At 40.2% G+C, this 17,661-nt stretch overlaps 1 protein-coding gene across 2 annotated transcripts in view; it reads left to right on the forward strand.

Annotated features, from left to right (window-relative positions):
- The window catches only part of Tdrd5 (tudor domain containing 5), a 48,034-nt gene that overhangs the window by 19,770 nt on the left and 10,603 nt on the right, over positions 1-17,661 (forward strand). For both annotated transcript variants that reach the window (XM_059280596.1, XM_059280597.1), the window contains exons 9-13: positions 2,573-2,785; positions 3,651-3,717; positions 13,437-13,637; positions 14,121-14,261; positions 16,968-17,126. In XM_059280596.1, the coding sequence (XP_059136579.1) occupies positions 2,573-2,785; positions 3,651-3,717; positions 13,437-13,637; positions 14,121-14,261; positions 16,968-17,126 (781 nt within the window). The remainder of the gene's footprint in view (positions 1-2,572; positions 2,786-3,650; positions 3,718-13,436; positions 13,638-14,120; positions 14,262-16,967; positions 17,127-17,661) is intronic.

A 17,661-nucleotide genomic window follows, 5' to 3' on the forward strand; every position in this document is an offset into this window, starting at 1 on the left:
ACTATATAGACTGTATCTGGGAAAGCAAGAAAGCAAAACAGAAGCCATGTCCAGATTCAGGTCCACCGAGGACGGCACTCAGCATGTCCTCTCACCAGACTGGGTCCTATAGCTGTGTTCTGACATCCAACAGGAATAAACATGTCTTATAAGTTAAATGTAAATGTTTGTCACAGGAGGCACAAAATCAAGTCCAAGAACAATCTAGGGAAGTAAAAGGCCCGCTGCCTTTTTCCCTGGAGCCTCTCCCAGAGTTCCCCAAGGCATTGTTCACCATGCGTCGTCATTCTTCTGACTGTTCCAACAGAGATGGAGTGGATATATTGTGGCACTAGGGTCAGCATTAATGAGGATTAGGTGGTGGGCTTTGGGAACAATAAGGAAGCAGAGTTAGCACTAGTCATGTGAGGAGGGCATGGCTGGATACGAAATCGGAGATGTAAGAGCTGAGTTGTGAGCGTCACGGGAGGGCGCTCTTACAGACAGAAGCCACTGAAACTTTTCTTAAAGATTGGGGGAGGACCTTCTTATAGTCAGGACAGGAAGTGTCCCCAAAGGCTTGGTTCTCAACGCAGTGTTCAGGGATTAGTCAAGTGACTGGATCATGATGGATCTGACCTCATCAATGGATCAATGCGTTGATAGCGCCATAATTTAGAGATGTGACTGGCAAGTGGTTCAAAATAGGGGGTGAGATTTTGCTAAAGTAAGTAGGTCACGGGAAACTTGCCTTAGAGGATATAACTTGTTCCTGACCCGTCTCTCTCTGCTCTTGGCCTACGGGCTGCCATGAGGTCAAAGCTCTGCTTCACCCATCCTTCCTTCGATGTTCCACTTCACCAGAGAAATGACGTAACCAAAGTCCCTGAAACTGTCCTCCGTTTGTTTCCTCTGGGTATTTTGTCACAGTGGTGAAAACCTGATATAGACAACAGCTTATTTTAGAAGGATAACTCCAGTCATAGTGTAGAAAATGAATTGAGGTGAGGAAAAGGTCAGTAAATGGACAAACTGGAGAGAACTTAGGAAAGTCAAACTTCAGTTGGTAAGAAAGGGACTAGTGGAGAGTGTGAACTACTCTCAGTGTGAAGGCTGTTGAGCAGAGGTTGAGGAGGTGTAAGCTGGGGTGAGGGAAACTCCACACTCCACTCACTGCCTCTGAGGTGAGGAGCAGACAGTCGGCACTGGAGACTTGACAGTCTTAGGATTGTGTTTAGCCGTGGTAGCCTGCCTACCCCTCAAGTCCCAACAGAAGCATGCTTGTGAACGTGGGTGCTCCACAGTGGTAAGGACATCCATGTTGACCCCTTTGGATGTAGTTAGCCACACATCTGCCAGGGTCCCCTTCTTAGCTAATGGGAGGGAGAAATATTGTTGCTTTGAAAGACAGGACTTGAAGTTTTCATATTCTAAGTTTTTGAAAATTGTGATAAAGTATACAGTAATTTTTCGTCTTTGTTTCCTTTTTCAAATATCCTATTAGCTAGAACTTTCTATTCAAATAGCCATACTTAGATCCTGGGAAGTCTGGATGGCTAGTTAAAATAAGGGTATCTTATTACTAAGGGAAGAAGGGAGGAGAAGGGGTCTGGAGAGAGGACATTTAGCGTGGCTTCCGGAGAGTTGAAAATAGGAATCGGTCTTCTAGGGAGAGTTTATCTGTAGTGAAGTGAGATGTGAAAATGGATGTCATCCAGAAAGAATGATAGTGTGTGCTGCGTCTGAAGTCCCCCTCCTAAAACCCTCCACATAGTTTAGCTAAGATCTCACTATTGTCTCCAGTGCTTTTTTTTAAAAGAATGTTTTTAACTGAAATAGAATTATATCACTTTCCCTCCCTTTTCTCCCTCCAGCCCCTCCCTAGAGCCCCTCCCATCCACCCACTCCCCATTTTCAAGTTGATAGCCTCTTTTTCTTTGATTTTTATTGTATGTATATGTATATGTAACACACACAATATATGTACACACACACACACACACACACACACACACACACACACACGAAAAAACTTGGTTTGTATGTATGTTGTTTTAGGGCTGACCACTCTGCATTGGATAACCAATACTGAGGCTCATTTCCTAGGAGAGACCACTTCTCCTTCTCCCAGCAGTCACTGGCTGCCTGCAGTTCTTTGTTTAGGGTGAGACCCCATGAAATTTCCCCTTCAACTGCCATTATTCTGGTCTTGTTTGTGTGGCTAACTCCAGGTGAGACTGTCACAGCACATTTCCTGGGATTTTGGCTCTTACAGTCCTTTGTCCCTCTTCCAAGATCTTCCCGAACCATAAATGCAGGAAAGTATCCATTTTAGGAAATTCTCTGGAATGAAGTTGGATTACATTCTCTTCAGAGAATGTAAGATAACAAGATAAGTGTGTAATTTTCATACTTGGAAGGAGTTTGTTGATGAAAGGATTTCGATAAAGGAATTGACATTAATAGATATTAACAAATCCGAGAAAATTAAATTTTTCTTTGTTGCTAAGACTTTCTTGTTCTTGATACATCAGTAAAAATTATCATTTTTTCTCTTACTCTATGGGTTTTCCTGTATTATGGAATTCTACAGGCGCTGTTATTCTAACCAGCTGGTTTCTGATCGGTACATCATGCCAGAATATTTTATTCAACCAGGACATCTCTGTTGTGTAAGGATTTCTGAGGACAAGTGGTGGTATCGGGTTATTATTCACCGAATCCTTGGGAAAAAGGAAGTTGAAGTATTCTACCCAGACTTTGGAAATATTGGAACTGTTCAGAAGTCCTCGCTGCGATTCCTCAAGTGAGTTGAATTCAGCAAGAATGCTGGAAAAATGAAATTTTGAATCATGGAACTTTGGAGCTGGGATCTTTTCTTTCTCTTGCCAATTTCCATCCATTCTTTACATCTTATCATAGAGCATAGTTGGCAAATGATCACGTAATATATTTTGTTTGTTTTTTCAAGACAGGGTTTCTCTGTGTAGCTTTGCACCTGTCCTGGATCTCACTCTGTAGCCCAGGCTGGCCTCGAACTCACAGAGATCCGCCTGCCTCTGCCTCCCGAGTGCTGGGATTAAGGGCATGCGCCACCACTGCCTGGCCATTTATTGTGTTTTTAAGAGACTTATTTGTATTGTTTTTAACTGTGTGTGTACGTGTATGATTGGGTGTCCACAGGGGCCAAAGCTATAGGAGCCCCTGGCGCTGGAGTTACAGGTAGTCATGAGCTGTCTGACGTGGAGCTGGGATCCTCCACAGAAGCAGCACACACTGTTAGTTACTGAGCTGTCTCTCCAGCCCCTGATCACTCGTTTTATGGATGGTCTGTAGTCTGTCTTGTCTTCTGTCACTTGATTATGAATTTGAATGGACCATGAGAATACATTTTGGTCTTTTATTAAGAAAGTAACTCAGGGTCATGCTAAGAGGCACACTTAGATGCCCAGGGGTTGAACAGTTTTGACTGGTGCTTTGATTGACATGGTTCTCTTCAAAAACATGCTGTTTGTAATTTGTTTCTTAAATTACTTTTCAAGTACAAGGCATTAATTTAAAGTGTCATGAATTAATTAAAATGGTGTGAATAACAAGACAAGAAATGGATCAGAGACTGGATAAAAGCAGTGTACACATGTGATTAAATAGTCATACCTTTGCTTCTGCAGATGCTGCTACACAAAGCTTCCTGCTCAGGCTATACCTTGCTCTTTGGCTTGGGTGAGACCAGCAGAGGTACGTTTACTTGTTTCTCATTGGTCAGCAAAGATTTGGTTCTTACTTTGTGCCAGTCACAATTCTGAGTTCTCAGGACACAGAAATAACATTGAAATGATTGTGTGTCATGTGAGAGAGAGACGTGTGGGCAGGAATTGCGTCATGTCACATTTTCTGTCATTTGCCGTGGTGTAAGAGAACAGCAAAAGGAAATAAGCCTATTTTTGTTTACTCAAAGGGCAAAAAGAGAAGACGTTGCAGGCAGAGGGAGAGTAGCACAAACATTGAGCACAACATTCTGTGCCCAGAATGCAGGATAAGCTGGGGTGACTAAGTTCATCTATGAACAAGTAGCAGTTGCTACCATCAAACACTGTGCACTGTGTATAATTGCACGTGGTGAACTTTGACCTGACTTGCAGCACAGGTTTATTTATACCAGTATCACCACAAATGAGTGCTCTGTTGTGCTATGATGTCATCACACAACATGTTACTAAGCAGTAGGGATTTCTGATCTGCTGCAAAGAGGCTTCTTTGATAAGGGATGAGAGCTGCACTTACCTGTGGGTAATTGTGTCTTTGGGGTAACTTTGTGCTGGCTGGCAGTTCATGGGCATCACAGCTGGGTGGAATTATTGATGACCGGCATAGCACCTTTTGGTGTATATGAAAGCTAGTCCTCAGTCAGGGAGGAGACTTTTGGGTCAGATCCAGCTGTAATCCTGAGTCCTGTCCAAAGTATGTGGTGTCTTCAACACTAGGATCTGAACTTCAACTTCAGAAGCAATCAGGGGCAACAGGGAAGCCTAGATTTTCTGGAATCTCTTGAACTCCCTGACCAGCAACTCAGAAGAGGTTTCTCATGCCTCATGCTGGGGTTTTATTAGGTAGTCTGTAACTCTTGCAAAAGGCGTTATCATCCCAAGTGGCGTAAGTTCATTTAAACTATCTATATGTATGTGCACACGCGTGCATGCACACACACACACACACACACACACACACACACGTTATATATAGGTAAGTATAAAAAATGATTCTCTGTCGTTTCAGCCATCCTGAGTGTTACTTCCCCCTCCTCCCCCTCTTTTTTATTGTCCCCTCCCCAGTTTGGAATGTGTTCATTTTAAAGTTTTGATTATATTGGTGGGAATAGTTCATAATAGTCTTTTGGTGGGTTTTTGTTTGTTTTTTGTTTCTTTTTGATGAGTCACAGTCTCGCTGTGAAGTCCAAGTTGTTTCCTGAGGGCAGGGATGACAAGTGTACACCACCATTCTTGGACTCCTCTTGCCTTTTTATGTCAGCATTTGTAGTGGTGTGAATGTTGATATTCTGAATGTGATTTATTTGTATGTTTTCTCATTCTGTCATTATTTAAATGGTAAAGGTAGTTTCCATCATGGTTAGTTTGCTTCAAAGAACCAAGTTTTACTTTTTTGAGCCTCTGTTAAACAAACATGTTTTCTAAGCCAGGCGGTGGTGGCGCACGCCTTTAATCCCAGCACTCAGGAGGCAGAGGCAGGCAGATCTCTGTGAGTTCGAGGTCAGCCTGGTCTACAGAGAAAGATCCAGAGAAACCCTGTCTTGAAAAACCAAAACAAAAAAAAATGTTTTCTATTTTGTTTGTTTTTGTCCTATTTTCATTATTTTATCAACTCTACTTTGAGTTACTCTTTTGGTATGGAATCTTAAGTTATCAATATTTAGCTTTAGGTGAATTTGTAAGTTTTGGGGGGCATTTGGTTTTATTGCGCAGTTACAGTATTTTGTAATTTATATTTTGCTTTTATGTTTGAGTTGTGGATTATTTAGAAATTTCTTTGTTTATAAATACTGTTTATCTTAATTTTTCTTGTAACTGATTTCCAGTCTAAACAACTGATCAGATATGATCCTATGGGAAATGTCAGCCCTTAGAAAAATTAATAGATTTTGGATATTATGAATAATGCTGCTATGAGCATGTGTCCTTGTGGTATGATTGAACATTCCTTGGGTATATGCCCAAGATTGGTATAGCTGGGTCTTAAGGTGGATTGATTCCCAATTTTCTGAGAAACTGCCATACTGACTTCCAAAGTGACTGTACAAGTTTGTACTCCCATCAACAGTGGAGGAGTGTTCCCCTTGCTCCACATCCTCTCCAACATAAGCAAGACAGCAGTCTTACACATGACATACAGAACCAGTAAACAACCTAGATGCCCTTTAACAGAAGAATGGATAAAGAAAATGTAGCACATATACACAATGGAGTACTACTCAGTAGTAAAAAAACAATGACAGCATGAAATTTGCAGGCAAATGGATGGAACTAGAAAATATCATCCTGAGTGAGGTAACCCAGACTCAGAAGGACAAACATGGTATGTACTCACTCATAAGTGGATACTAGATATAAAGCACAGGATAACCAGACTACAACCCACAGCTCCAGAGAAGCTAGCTAACAAGGAGGACCCTAAGAGGGATGCATAGATTGCCCTGGGAAGGAGAAATAGATCTACATGAGGATTTTTTATGAGCCAGTATAGGGTCATAATATGTCCTTGAATGTATAGACTCTGTAGTTGTATATAATATTCCATAGTTGTCCTTAAAGTCACCTTAATTGTGTGATGGTTTCATTTGGTTTGGTTTCTTGTGCTTTTGAAAAGAATCACTGAAAGGAAGCAGGGCTTTAGCTCTGGTGCTCTGCTTGCTCCCGTCATTTAGTTGCTCTTTGTCGACACACTGAAGCTGCTGTTAGCTCCACTTACGGTATCAGGTTTGTTACTTGCCTAGAAAGTGAATATCATTATGAAATTAACATCTTCTGTGATGCACTTTCACTTCAAGTCCTTTTTGTTTGATGTTCCTGTAGCTCGGTGACTTTCCATTTACATAGTATGTTTTTCTGGTGTAGACCATCATTTTTCTCCTGAGCACTCTATATTATGTTTTAGGTATGTTTTCCATGAATTACATGTAGTTGTGTTTCTTTAATCTAGGGTAACACATTCACCTTTTTAGCTGGACCATTTGTGTTAATTACATTTATTATGACAATATCTAAGTTCAAACTTCATTATTGTGTATACTTTCTAGCCTGTTCTTTCTTTTTTAATTTAGCATTCCTGATTTTGAAGATTAAAAAATTAATTTCAGTAAATTTTACCTTTTTTTTTTTTTTTTGGTTTTTTGAGACAGGGTTTCTCTGTAGCTTTGGAGCCTGTCCTGGACTAGCTCTGTAGACCAGGCTGGCCTCGAACTCACAGAGATCCTCCTGCCTCTGCCTCCTGAGTGCTGGGATTATAGGCGTGCAGCACCACCGCCCGGCTTTACTTTGTATTATTAAAAAAAAATACTTGTGTATACCAATGCAAAGACATTGGAGCATTCAACGTCATTGATCTCTCCTGACCTGTTTTTATTATATAATATCATCACTTAAATAAATGAGGTACAGTACCATTTGTTGAAGATGCTGTATTTTCTCTGGTGTGTATGTCTGGCATCTTTGGCAGGATCAGATGTCTGTAGTTACATTTACTCATGTTTGGGTCTTCTGTTTTCTTTGGTGGGGCCACATGTCTGCTTTTGTGCCCATGTTATAACAGTTATATGACTACAGCTCTGTACTACAGCTTGAAATCTGGCGTGGTGATCCATTCAGCATTGTTTGCACTCGGGATTGCTTGGGCTACCCAGGCCCTTTTGTGTTTCCATGTGAATTTTAGGATTTTCTCTGTTTCTGTGAAGAACATTATGAAGATTTTTATATGGATTGAGCTGAATCTGCACATTGCTTTTAGCAGGATGGCTATCTATATTCACAGTATTAACTCTACCACCCAAGAGCTCAGAAGATCTCTCCATATTCCAGTGTCTTCCTCAGTCTCTTTCTTCAAAGGTTTAAATTTTTCATTACAGAGGCCTGTCATATTCCTGGTTCTGTGTTTTCCTAGGTATATTATTATTATTATTGTTATAATTATTATTTTATTTTGGTTTTCCGAGACAGGGTTTCTCTGTGTAGTTTTGGTGCCTGTCCTGGATCTCACTCTGTAGACCAGGCTGGCCTCGAACTCACAGAGATCTGCCTGGCTCTGCCTCCTGAGTGCTGGGATTAAAGGCGTGTGCAACCACCACCTGGCGATATATTATTTTTTGATGCTACACTGAACGGAAGTGTTTGCATGATCTCTTCTTAGCATGTCTGTTGTTATTATATAGAATGGCTACTGAATTTTCTGAGTTGACTTTTATCATTCCACGTTGTCAGTGGTGATCAGTTCTAGTAGTTTTCTAGTGGAACTTTCAGGACCTTTATGTATGAAGTCATATAATCTTCAGACTTGCCGCCTTTGCCTAGTTGCACCCGCATTTCCTTCCTTTGTCTCATTCTCTAGCTAGGACGTTGACCTCTGTGTTGAAAAGGAGTGGAGATGAGCCTGTCTCATTACGGACATTCACGGAGTTGAGTTTTTCTCCATTCAGGATGATGTTGGCTGTAGCTGGCTTTATCCCAGAGATGAAGGGGTGCCTCAGCATAAATATAATCAATCCTATAAATGAACTTAAAGACAAAAATCACATGATCGTCTCCATAGATACAGACAAGGCCTTTGACAAAATCCAACATGACTTCATGGAAAAAGTCCTGGAGTAGGAGTAGAGGGAACTTTCTTAACATAATGGAGGCTATATATGACAACCCCTCATATTTTTACAGTATGAATACCTTTATGGTGGTAGAACTGAACACCATGGAAATAAGTGATAATTCAAGTTGTTCTTTTTTCTTGTTTCGTTTATGAGTCATATGTTGGCATGTAGTTATGTGATACTTGACTTTATATATTAGACATGATAGTTTTACTTCCCATGTTGGATGGCTCTTATAAGTAAGAAAAACAAAGTATGTGTGATAAAAGATAATAATGACTCTAAAGGGTGTTATTAGAAGAAATTCAAAGTGTGAGTAAATTAACAAATAAGAATTTAAAGTTAATTTTCTAGTAAACTTTTAAAACATGATCATAAGGTGTGCATCCTCTTGGAATTCCCCTTCCTGACTGATGGAACAACCTTAGTGGTCTATCACCGTTGATAATGTTATCAATGCTATGAATTACAATCTTTCCTTTTAAAGTTTATGCTTATGGATGTTTTGTCTGAATGTGTGTATGCTTAACAAGTACATACAGTTCACACAGAGACGAGAAGAGGGTGTCAGAACCCCCAGAACTGGAGTTCCAGATGATTTTCATCTCCATGTGGGTGTTGGGAAATGAACCAGGGTCCTCTGCAAGAGCAGCAAGTGCTGTTAACCACTGGGCTATCTCTCTACCCCCTGGATTTATATCTTAGTATAGATGAATTAATTTGTTTTTGTGATACTGTGTTTTGATAATGCCTATATTACTATGCTAACATTATTGCTTAAAAATTAATATTCACTGAGCTACACTATTAGAATTTATTTAGACAAAGTCAGAAATCAATTCCTCTTTTTCCTCATTGAGCTAGCTCAGGTTACCTCATAGTTCATGACTGAGGGATTCGTTTGTGTGTCTATGTATCCTGGCAAGGCATTGAGCATTAATGTGTTTATTGTATTAAGCAAAATACATATAAACTCTTCAATTAGTATATTCTTATAATAAAAATTAAATAAAAAAGAAGTAACTAAAAGTGAGCATCATTGGGATGGGGCCCCAATTCTGTGCCTGTTCCTCCTGTACACTAGATCCCCGCTTCCTTTGCTTGATACAGAGCCCTCCATTTACATGCCCTCTTCCTCTCTCCCTCCTCTTCCCACTCTCTTCTCTCCCCTCTTTCACTCTGTGTGTGAGCCCATGGCAAGGAGGCTGTCTACTGACCAGGAAACATGGTCTCAGTGGGATATGAATCTTTCAAACCTTAAGTTTAGAATTGTAAGACTGTAGATTAATGAAAAACTAATGTTCATTCTGGCATTTTGTTAGATTATCCAAATTGATTACAGTGTACATATTGAAGTATTACATTTGGAAGCTGCTGAGAGATTCATTTCTTTTTATGTTACCTTAAATGACCTTTATATGTAATGGAACATAGCATAAAGAATGTGACACTCTGTAGCTAGAGTTTTCCTGCCTGGCCCACAGTCAGGGCAAATCTCTTTCACCTGCCAGTCCCACAGCCGCTCAGACCCGACCAAGTAAACACAGAGACTTATATTGGTTACAAACTGTATGGCTGTGGCAGGCTTCTTGCTAACTGTTCTTACAGCTTAAATTAATCCATTTCCATAAATCTATACCTTGCCACGTGGCTCGTGGCTTACCGGCATCTTCACATGCTGTTTGTCTTCGTGCGGCTGGCAGTGTCTCTCTCTCAGCCTTCCACTTCCCAGCTTTATTCTCCTCCTTGTCCCGCCTATACTTCCTGCCTGGCCACTGGCCAATCAGTGATTTATTTATTGACCAATCAGCAACACACTTGACATACAGACCATCCCACAGCATTTCTTGAAGGAATGCAAGAAAATAATGAAACTGAAATTAATTAACTTGAAGATGTTTGTTTTGTTAGAATTTTTATTGTTTTAAGAAATATTGTTTTTATTTAAAAATAAGAAATTGGTTACAAAAAATTATAATAGTGTCTATTTGGATCTGATTACATATTTTAAACTCATCATCTATTCCCACTCCTTGCCTGGGAATATTTTCCTACTTGAGCTGCACTGTTTAGTATCTCATAAGGGTCATGTAGTGGTAAATTTAGTAATGTTTACCAGAACCCATCATTATTTTGTATTAATTTTGGTGCATGTGCTAGAGATTGAAGGCAGGGCCTCATGCTTGCAAAGCACGGGCTGTACCGCCTGTTAGAGCCCCCCCCCACCCCCCATGCCCATTACACGTTTGCCAGGGGTAGGGCTCCGGGCTGGCGGGCGTCAACTTCTCTAGCACACTAGAGGCTACGCTAGCTTCTGGTCTTCCTAACTAGAGAAGTCACTGTCAGTTGGGTGACTCTTCTTGTGGAACTCCTTAACACTCTTTTGTCCTGGTTGTCTTTAGCTGTTTTAAAGATCTTCCTCCCTGTGTCCCTTACATTCAGTTTCAGGGTGTGTTTATGTAAAATGTGATATGTTTACTTGTGTGTGAATTTATTATTTATCCTACTTTTCTCACTGGGCACTTAGTAATAATCTGTGGATTATTAGTTTTCATTAAACCTTGTGAATTTGAAGTTGTTATTCTTTGACTATTACCTATGCCCCATATTCATATTTTTATTCTCTCTGTTTGTGTGTCTCTCTTTCTGGAACAAACATTTAAAGTGTTAAAGGTAAGTTTTTCTTCCAAACTTGTAGCTCTCTTCTGTATTTTTATGTCCATGTCTTTACACAGTAGGCAGTTTTCTCCTAAATTACCTTCCACTGTCTAGTGCACTCTTTAATCCTTTTTAATCTGTTCTGAATTAACCCGGGAAGGTTTTAGTTTTTGTTAATTGTACTTTTACTAAAATTTAGTTCAGTTGTATCAATTTTAAAAAGTGTGTGTGTGTGTGTGTGTGTGTGTGTGTGTGTGTATGTGTGTGTGTAGAAGCAGGGGTGAGAGCAAGACAGTTCTCCAGCCACCTTGTGAGATCCATGGGTTAAACTGGGGTGATCAGGCCCATGCACGGTCGGTGCCTCTACCCACTGAGACAACTTGCTGGCCGGCCTGTACCAATCTTTATAAACTGCTAATCTCTACAAAAGTTTCAAACTATGTTGGGTAATTTTTTTGTTGTTAGTATTGCTTTAAGTGTAAAGTTAGTTTTATAATTACTTAGAAATGAAAATGCTCTAAGGTTTTGAGGATTTTTTTATGTGGTTTCTACTTGTTCGCATATATATGGTTCATTATTTAGGCTTTATTTTAGATAAAATTTTTACATTTTCATTTAATTGTGTGTGTGTGTGTGTGTGTGTGTGTGTGTGTGTGTGTGTGTGCACTCATGCTCCAGCACACGCATGGATCTGTGTGTGCATGCATGCCATACATTGATGTTAGTGGACAGCTTGTGGGAGTTGGGTCTCTATTCCATCATGTGGATCCTGGGGATCAAACTCAGGTTCGTCAGGCTTGTAGAGCAATCTCAGACATCCTCACTGTGTCTGTATCTGCTTTTATACTGCTCTTCTCTTGAAAGTTGGTGTCAGGATGGTTGGATGGTGTCTGTCTTCAGAGAGGGTTTATAGTTGCTCCGCCAGGTGCCCAGAAGGTCTTCTATGCTGTACTAGGCTGATGGAAACGAACAACCTGAAGATTGCTAGACTATGCTGGTGGGGTGAAAACGGAGCCACAAATCCATGTGAAGCTTAGTATATGTTTTGCCTCCCTTTTTCCTGGGAGCGTATCTCCCAGAAGTTAGCTTAAGGAAGGAAAGTTCTCTAGACTCCCAGCCATTGTAGACCCTGGTTTTGATATCTGTCCCTTTTGACTCATTAGGACCATCAAAACTATAGTTCAGATTTGCCCAGATCAGCAGGTACTCTGAAGGCAGAAGTAGAACTCACTTTCCCTTCCATTTTGGCATGACAATTTGTTGCTATTTTATAAGTTCTTTGGTCTTTTGTGATATACAGAATTTCAATTTTTTTTCCTATGGAAAGGTTAGCCTAATAATCTTTAACTGACTTTTTTAAAAATGAGATTTACTCAGTGGATAATTATTTACATTTTTCCAAACCTTTTCATTATTTTTCTTTTTAAATTAGCATATATAATATAAAATAAGGAGTTTGACATTTTCATGCATACATTTAATGTATTTTGATCTTATTTGCCCCATTCCTTTGTTTTTATTATGAGATTTTCTTGTATTTATATAATGTGCTTATACTCCCTTCCCCTTTTATCTTCTGTAGCTCTAATACTGCCCCTTTTATTCTTACATCCAGCCCTGGATTCCACACCTTAGAGGAACATGGAATGCTTGTTTTATGAGATTGTCCCAATTCACTTAATGTGATGATTTCTACATCCATCCATTTCCCTGCAAACTCCGTGATTTAACCCTTCCTGGTGCTGAGTAGAACTCTGTTGTGCATGTACAACACCATTGCTTTATCTCTTCATCTTTATCCATCATTAGGCACCGCCTGACTTCCTGACCTCACTGCTGTAACAGTGCCATGGTGACCTCACTGCTGTAACAGTGCCATGGTGCACACGAGTGTCCAGCTGGCCCTGTAGGAGACAGACATCGATTCTGAGTGTATACCTAGGAGCAGTGTAATTGGGTTGTGTGGAATTGTTAATTTTACCTTTTGAGGGATCTCCATACTGATTACCATGGTGACAGGACTAGCACACACTCCCAGCAGCATTTACAAGGGCCCCTTTTTTCTGTGACTTCTCCAGCATTTGTTATGGTTTTCTGGTGATAGCTGTGTTGACTGAGGTGAAGTGGAATCTCTGTGTGGTTTTGATGTGCATTTTCTTGATGGTTGGACCCCTTATTTATATAAGTAAATAATATATTCCTGAAAATGAGAGTTCTTCACCAGACGATTTTTGGTAGTCATGTTTATTTAACCATATTTTCTTTTCTCTCCCCCTAAAATTATACATGTTTTATATATTCTAGTTTTTTAGGATTTTGGTTTTTTTTTTCACTTAAAACTCTAGTTCATTAGCAGTTCATTTTTGTATATGATTGCTTTAACTCAGGTATAAATCTATCACATAAATATGTCTCTGTTGTATTTTAGGAATACTGGACATCCAGAGCTATTTTGCATTTCCAGAAGCTATGTGGTTTGAAGCCATTAGTAGGGGTGGTGGATGAGTATATAGACGGAATCCTTAATATTTTTCTTTGTGATACATCCTCAAATGAAGATGTCTACTTTCATCATGTCTTGAGGACAGAGGGCCATGCTATTGTATGCCGAGAAAATGCTCCATCCAAGGTAAAATACATATTTAAATGCCACACTTTAGGATATAAAACAATTTAGTATGTGCAGTCACTGGTGTACTCTTGAATCTTAGAGATGTCTGTTAGGTTCCTGACTTCTCAATGCAGAGCACCCTCCTCGTTTTCAGGGGACTATTGAAACCTGGCCATTATCGCTACCACTGAGGAACAACTCCACAACTTGCTAATTGTTCTTTAATCCTCTGGTGAACACTACTTGTATTTAAAACAAATGATTTAATCCCTCTAACCCTGAAGTAGTTAGTTAATCTAATGTTTTCCCAGAGAAGAACTACATTCGCATTTTGAAATTAGTAATAGTGCTATCTATATAATTTCTCATCCTGCTGCTGTTTTGAAGAAGTATCAGTGTGGAGATCGTCACCTTATGTTAGAACGTAGGCTTCAGTGCCGTGTAAAGTGCCAGCTTGTTCTCGGTTTCTAGCTTACTATATAACTGGATGCTTCGTTGTAGGGCTTCAGTGATCTCAACCCACTAGCGCTCTACACCAACTCCAGTGGAATGGCAGCAGGTGACGCGGTCCTCACAGAGCTGGGGCGTCCTTCTCAGCAGCAGTATTTTAACGAAGACAGGGAGATACAGCAGCAGTCCAAGGTGAGTGCACTGTGTAGAGCCAAGTAAAAGGCTTCTGCAGATGTAATTACTCCAGTTAACTATCGTTATGCCCTCATTTTGTAGGTAAGTGTAATAACACTTTGCAGACAGAAGATCTGGGAAACTTGCACAACGATAGTGACAGTGACCTTGTCTTTTTGCCAGTTTTGTAGCTTAAGTTTTCCTGCCTGGACCACAGTCAGGGCAAATCTCTCTCACCCGCCAGTCCCACAGCCACTCAGACCCGACCAAGTAAACACAGAGACTTACATTGGTTACAAACTGTATGGCCGTGGCAGGCTTCTTGCTAACTGTTCTTACAGCTTAAATTAATCCATTTCCATAAATCTATACCTTGCCACATGGCTCGTGGCTTACCGGCATCTTCACATGCTGTTTGTCATCGTGGTGGCTGGCAGTGTCTCCCTCACCCAGCTTCCTGTTCTCTCTTTTCTCCTCTCTGTTAGTCCCGCCTATACTTCCTGCCTGGCCACTGGCCAATCAGTGTTTTATTTATAGACCAATCAGAGCAACACATTTGCCATACAGACCATCCCACAGCACAGTTAACCCTTTGCATTAGTCCTGTTTCCTCTTTAACAGGCCCTCTTATGCACCAAATTCTCTTGTTCCCTTTGTGTGGCTGTGGTTCCCCTACACTGACGCCAATGCTATTCTTTTAAAAGTATTTTTATTGCATGTATTCATTGTGTGTATGTGTGTAGGCACAGGCATGCCTCGATGTACATGTGGAGGTCAGAAGAAAGCTTGTGGGAACTGGTCTCTCTCTCTGTCATGTGGGTCGCAGGGATGAAGCCCAGCAGTCAGGCTTGGTAACAAGTGCTTTTCCCCTGAGCACCTTGCTGCCCTTGATGCCTGTCTTTATTGCTCCTGGACTACTTGGTATTGTTGGAGTCTTCTTATTTCATACTCTATACAAATGGCCAGCTCCCTGCCCCCACAGTAATGGCAGCATTATAACATCTTTTCCACTAACATGTATTGTTCCAGCCCAAATAAAAATAGAAAGAGTTCTTGAACTAGTAGTCTATCCCAGGCACTGTTATCCTTTTGTTTAATGGGTACATCCGTGTATTTTGGAGATGGTAAAGTCTTTTTTAAAGTAAGTATTTACTGATTATTGAAAAGGTTCAAAGGCAAGGCCACATGTCATGAAAAATACATAAGAACTGGGCATGGTAGCACACACCTACAATGCCAACTCAGGAGCCTGAAGCAAGGAGACCACAGGTTTGAGACCTGCCTAGGCAACGTACAAAGACTTTATCTCAAACAAACACACACACAAAAAAAATGTGACTGTTTCCTGCTGCAATTTTCCTGGAAAAAAAAATAGCTTTCTAGTTAATGTTAAAATCAGTTTGGCCTGGGGCTGGAGAAATGGCTCAGTGGTTAAGACTACTCACTTGCTTCTCTTGCAGAAGACCTAGGTTTGGTTCCCAACTCACAAATGGTGGCTCAGAACTGCCTTTAACTTTAGTTCCAGAGGAGCCAATTCCCTCTTCTGGCTCCTCAGGCAAAAGGCATAGCACATGTGTGGTACACATACAGTCAAAACATTCATACACATAAAATAAAAATCATGAAAAATTTTAATGACGCATTTATTTACTTTATGAACATCTTGCCTACAGGTAAGTAATGCACCACAGTGCATGTAGCGCTCATGGAATCAAAGGGCGCATTGAATTCCCTGGAACTGGAGTTATGGATGGGTATGAGCCACCATGGAGATGTTGGGAGTCAAGCTTGGGGTCTCAGCAAGAGCAGCAAGTGCCTCTAACTACTGATCCATCTTTCCAGTCCCTGAAATGATTTTTAACTAATTTGGTTTAAATATTTCTTAATCATTATTACTGCATTGGAAGAATTATATCTTATTGTTCTTGAATAATGAATTTAATTAATTGTTTAACGTTTTTAGAATATGTATCTGTTGGTATCTTCAAATAATCATAGTTTAGTTCTAGAAATGAAATACCATCTTTTTTGCAAAAGAGAAAATGTAAACTCTGCTGCTTTAGTTTGTGTTTTGATATAGCAAAGCGTCTGTGTGCTACCTACTGCACACCCACCTCAGACCCACTGCACACCTATTGCACACCCACTGCACACCCATTGCACACCCACTGTGGACCTGCTACACGTCCACCTCAGACCCACTGCAAACCTATTGCACACCCACTGCGGACCTGCACATCCGCTGCTCACCACATGCACACCCACTGTACACCCACTGCACACCCACATGCACACCCAGCCTCTTGCTATTCCTACTATTTTTAAGACTTCTAACAGCCCATCCTCACTGTGTCTTTTCAGACATGCTCCTTCCTGTAATATGTGTGACATAGCTCTAATGGTTGTACTAGGAAGATGCACTAAAACGACCTGATTGTGTGTTTCCCATAGTTTTAGTTCTTTAGTCAGGGACCTTTGGATTCTCTGTAACTAAAGGCTGTCTCATAGACACTTGATAACATGTGCTCAACAATGCTTGTTTTCTGATGTAGTTGAACAGAATGGGAAGACCTAGGGAAATGGGTAAAAAAAATTTTTAAAAAAATATAAGAACACTTATGGGCATCTATAAACTATAATGTAAAATTTCCACCAAAATTTATAGAAATGCAGATTTTAGAAACAGCATTAATGTAGAAAATGATTCTCTTTTATACCTACTAGCAAGATATTAATGATGAAAAGTCTTTAAGTCACCTTACATCTGCGTCAAAGGAATTATTAAAGGATTCTCAGTTCAGTTCGTTGGAAACATGTAAGAGCTGTGAAGGAGATCTGCAGTGGTCCATCCTGAAGCCCGGGGAGACAAAGGAAGACAACGAGGTAGGAGAAGGAGGAGAGATGGTTTTTACATTCACTAAGTGATTCATAAATCAGCTGGCTTCTACACGCCACTGTTTCCATCTGCGAGAATTACTCCACGACACTGAGGTCAGTGTCAAATGATCTCCTTAGCAGCCACCAAGGCCACAGTACAGAAGGTACCCAGTCATGTAGAGGAAAGCTCTGTCTGGGCTGGATGTGTAGGTTACTACCCACGATCTAGTCAAGTATGGTAGTGTTTGAAGTCTTGAGAAGTAATATTAGAAAAAAATCATCATGAAATATGTCTACATTTTGGGAGAACACATTTTTATTTTAACCAAGTGTTTATCTGCACATAGCCTAGAGTCCTTCATGACAGACACATTTTCTGTTTTCTAAAATATTTATTTTCTTTTCTTTGAGCTGTTGTTTTGAAATTTACCTCTAATTATTTTATTAAATAGTATATTTATTTTCTGATTTTCAGTTTTAAGTGTCTTTGGGTTTCTTGGCATGAAAGATAAGGGTTAAGTCCTTCTTCATCCCTTCACCC

The sequence above is a fragment of the Peromyscus eremicus genome, chromosome 15 (assembly GCF_949786415.1).
Source record: "Peromyscus eremicus chromosome 15, PerEre_H2_v1, whole genome shotgun sequence".
In the NCBI taxonomy this organism is placed as follows: domain Eukaryota; kingdom Metazoa; phylum Chordata; class Mammalia; order Rodentia; family Cricetidae; genus Peromyscus; species Peromyscus eremicus.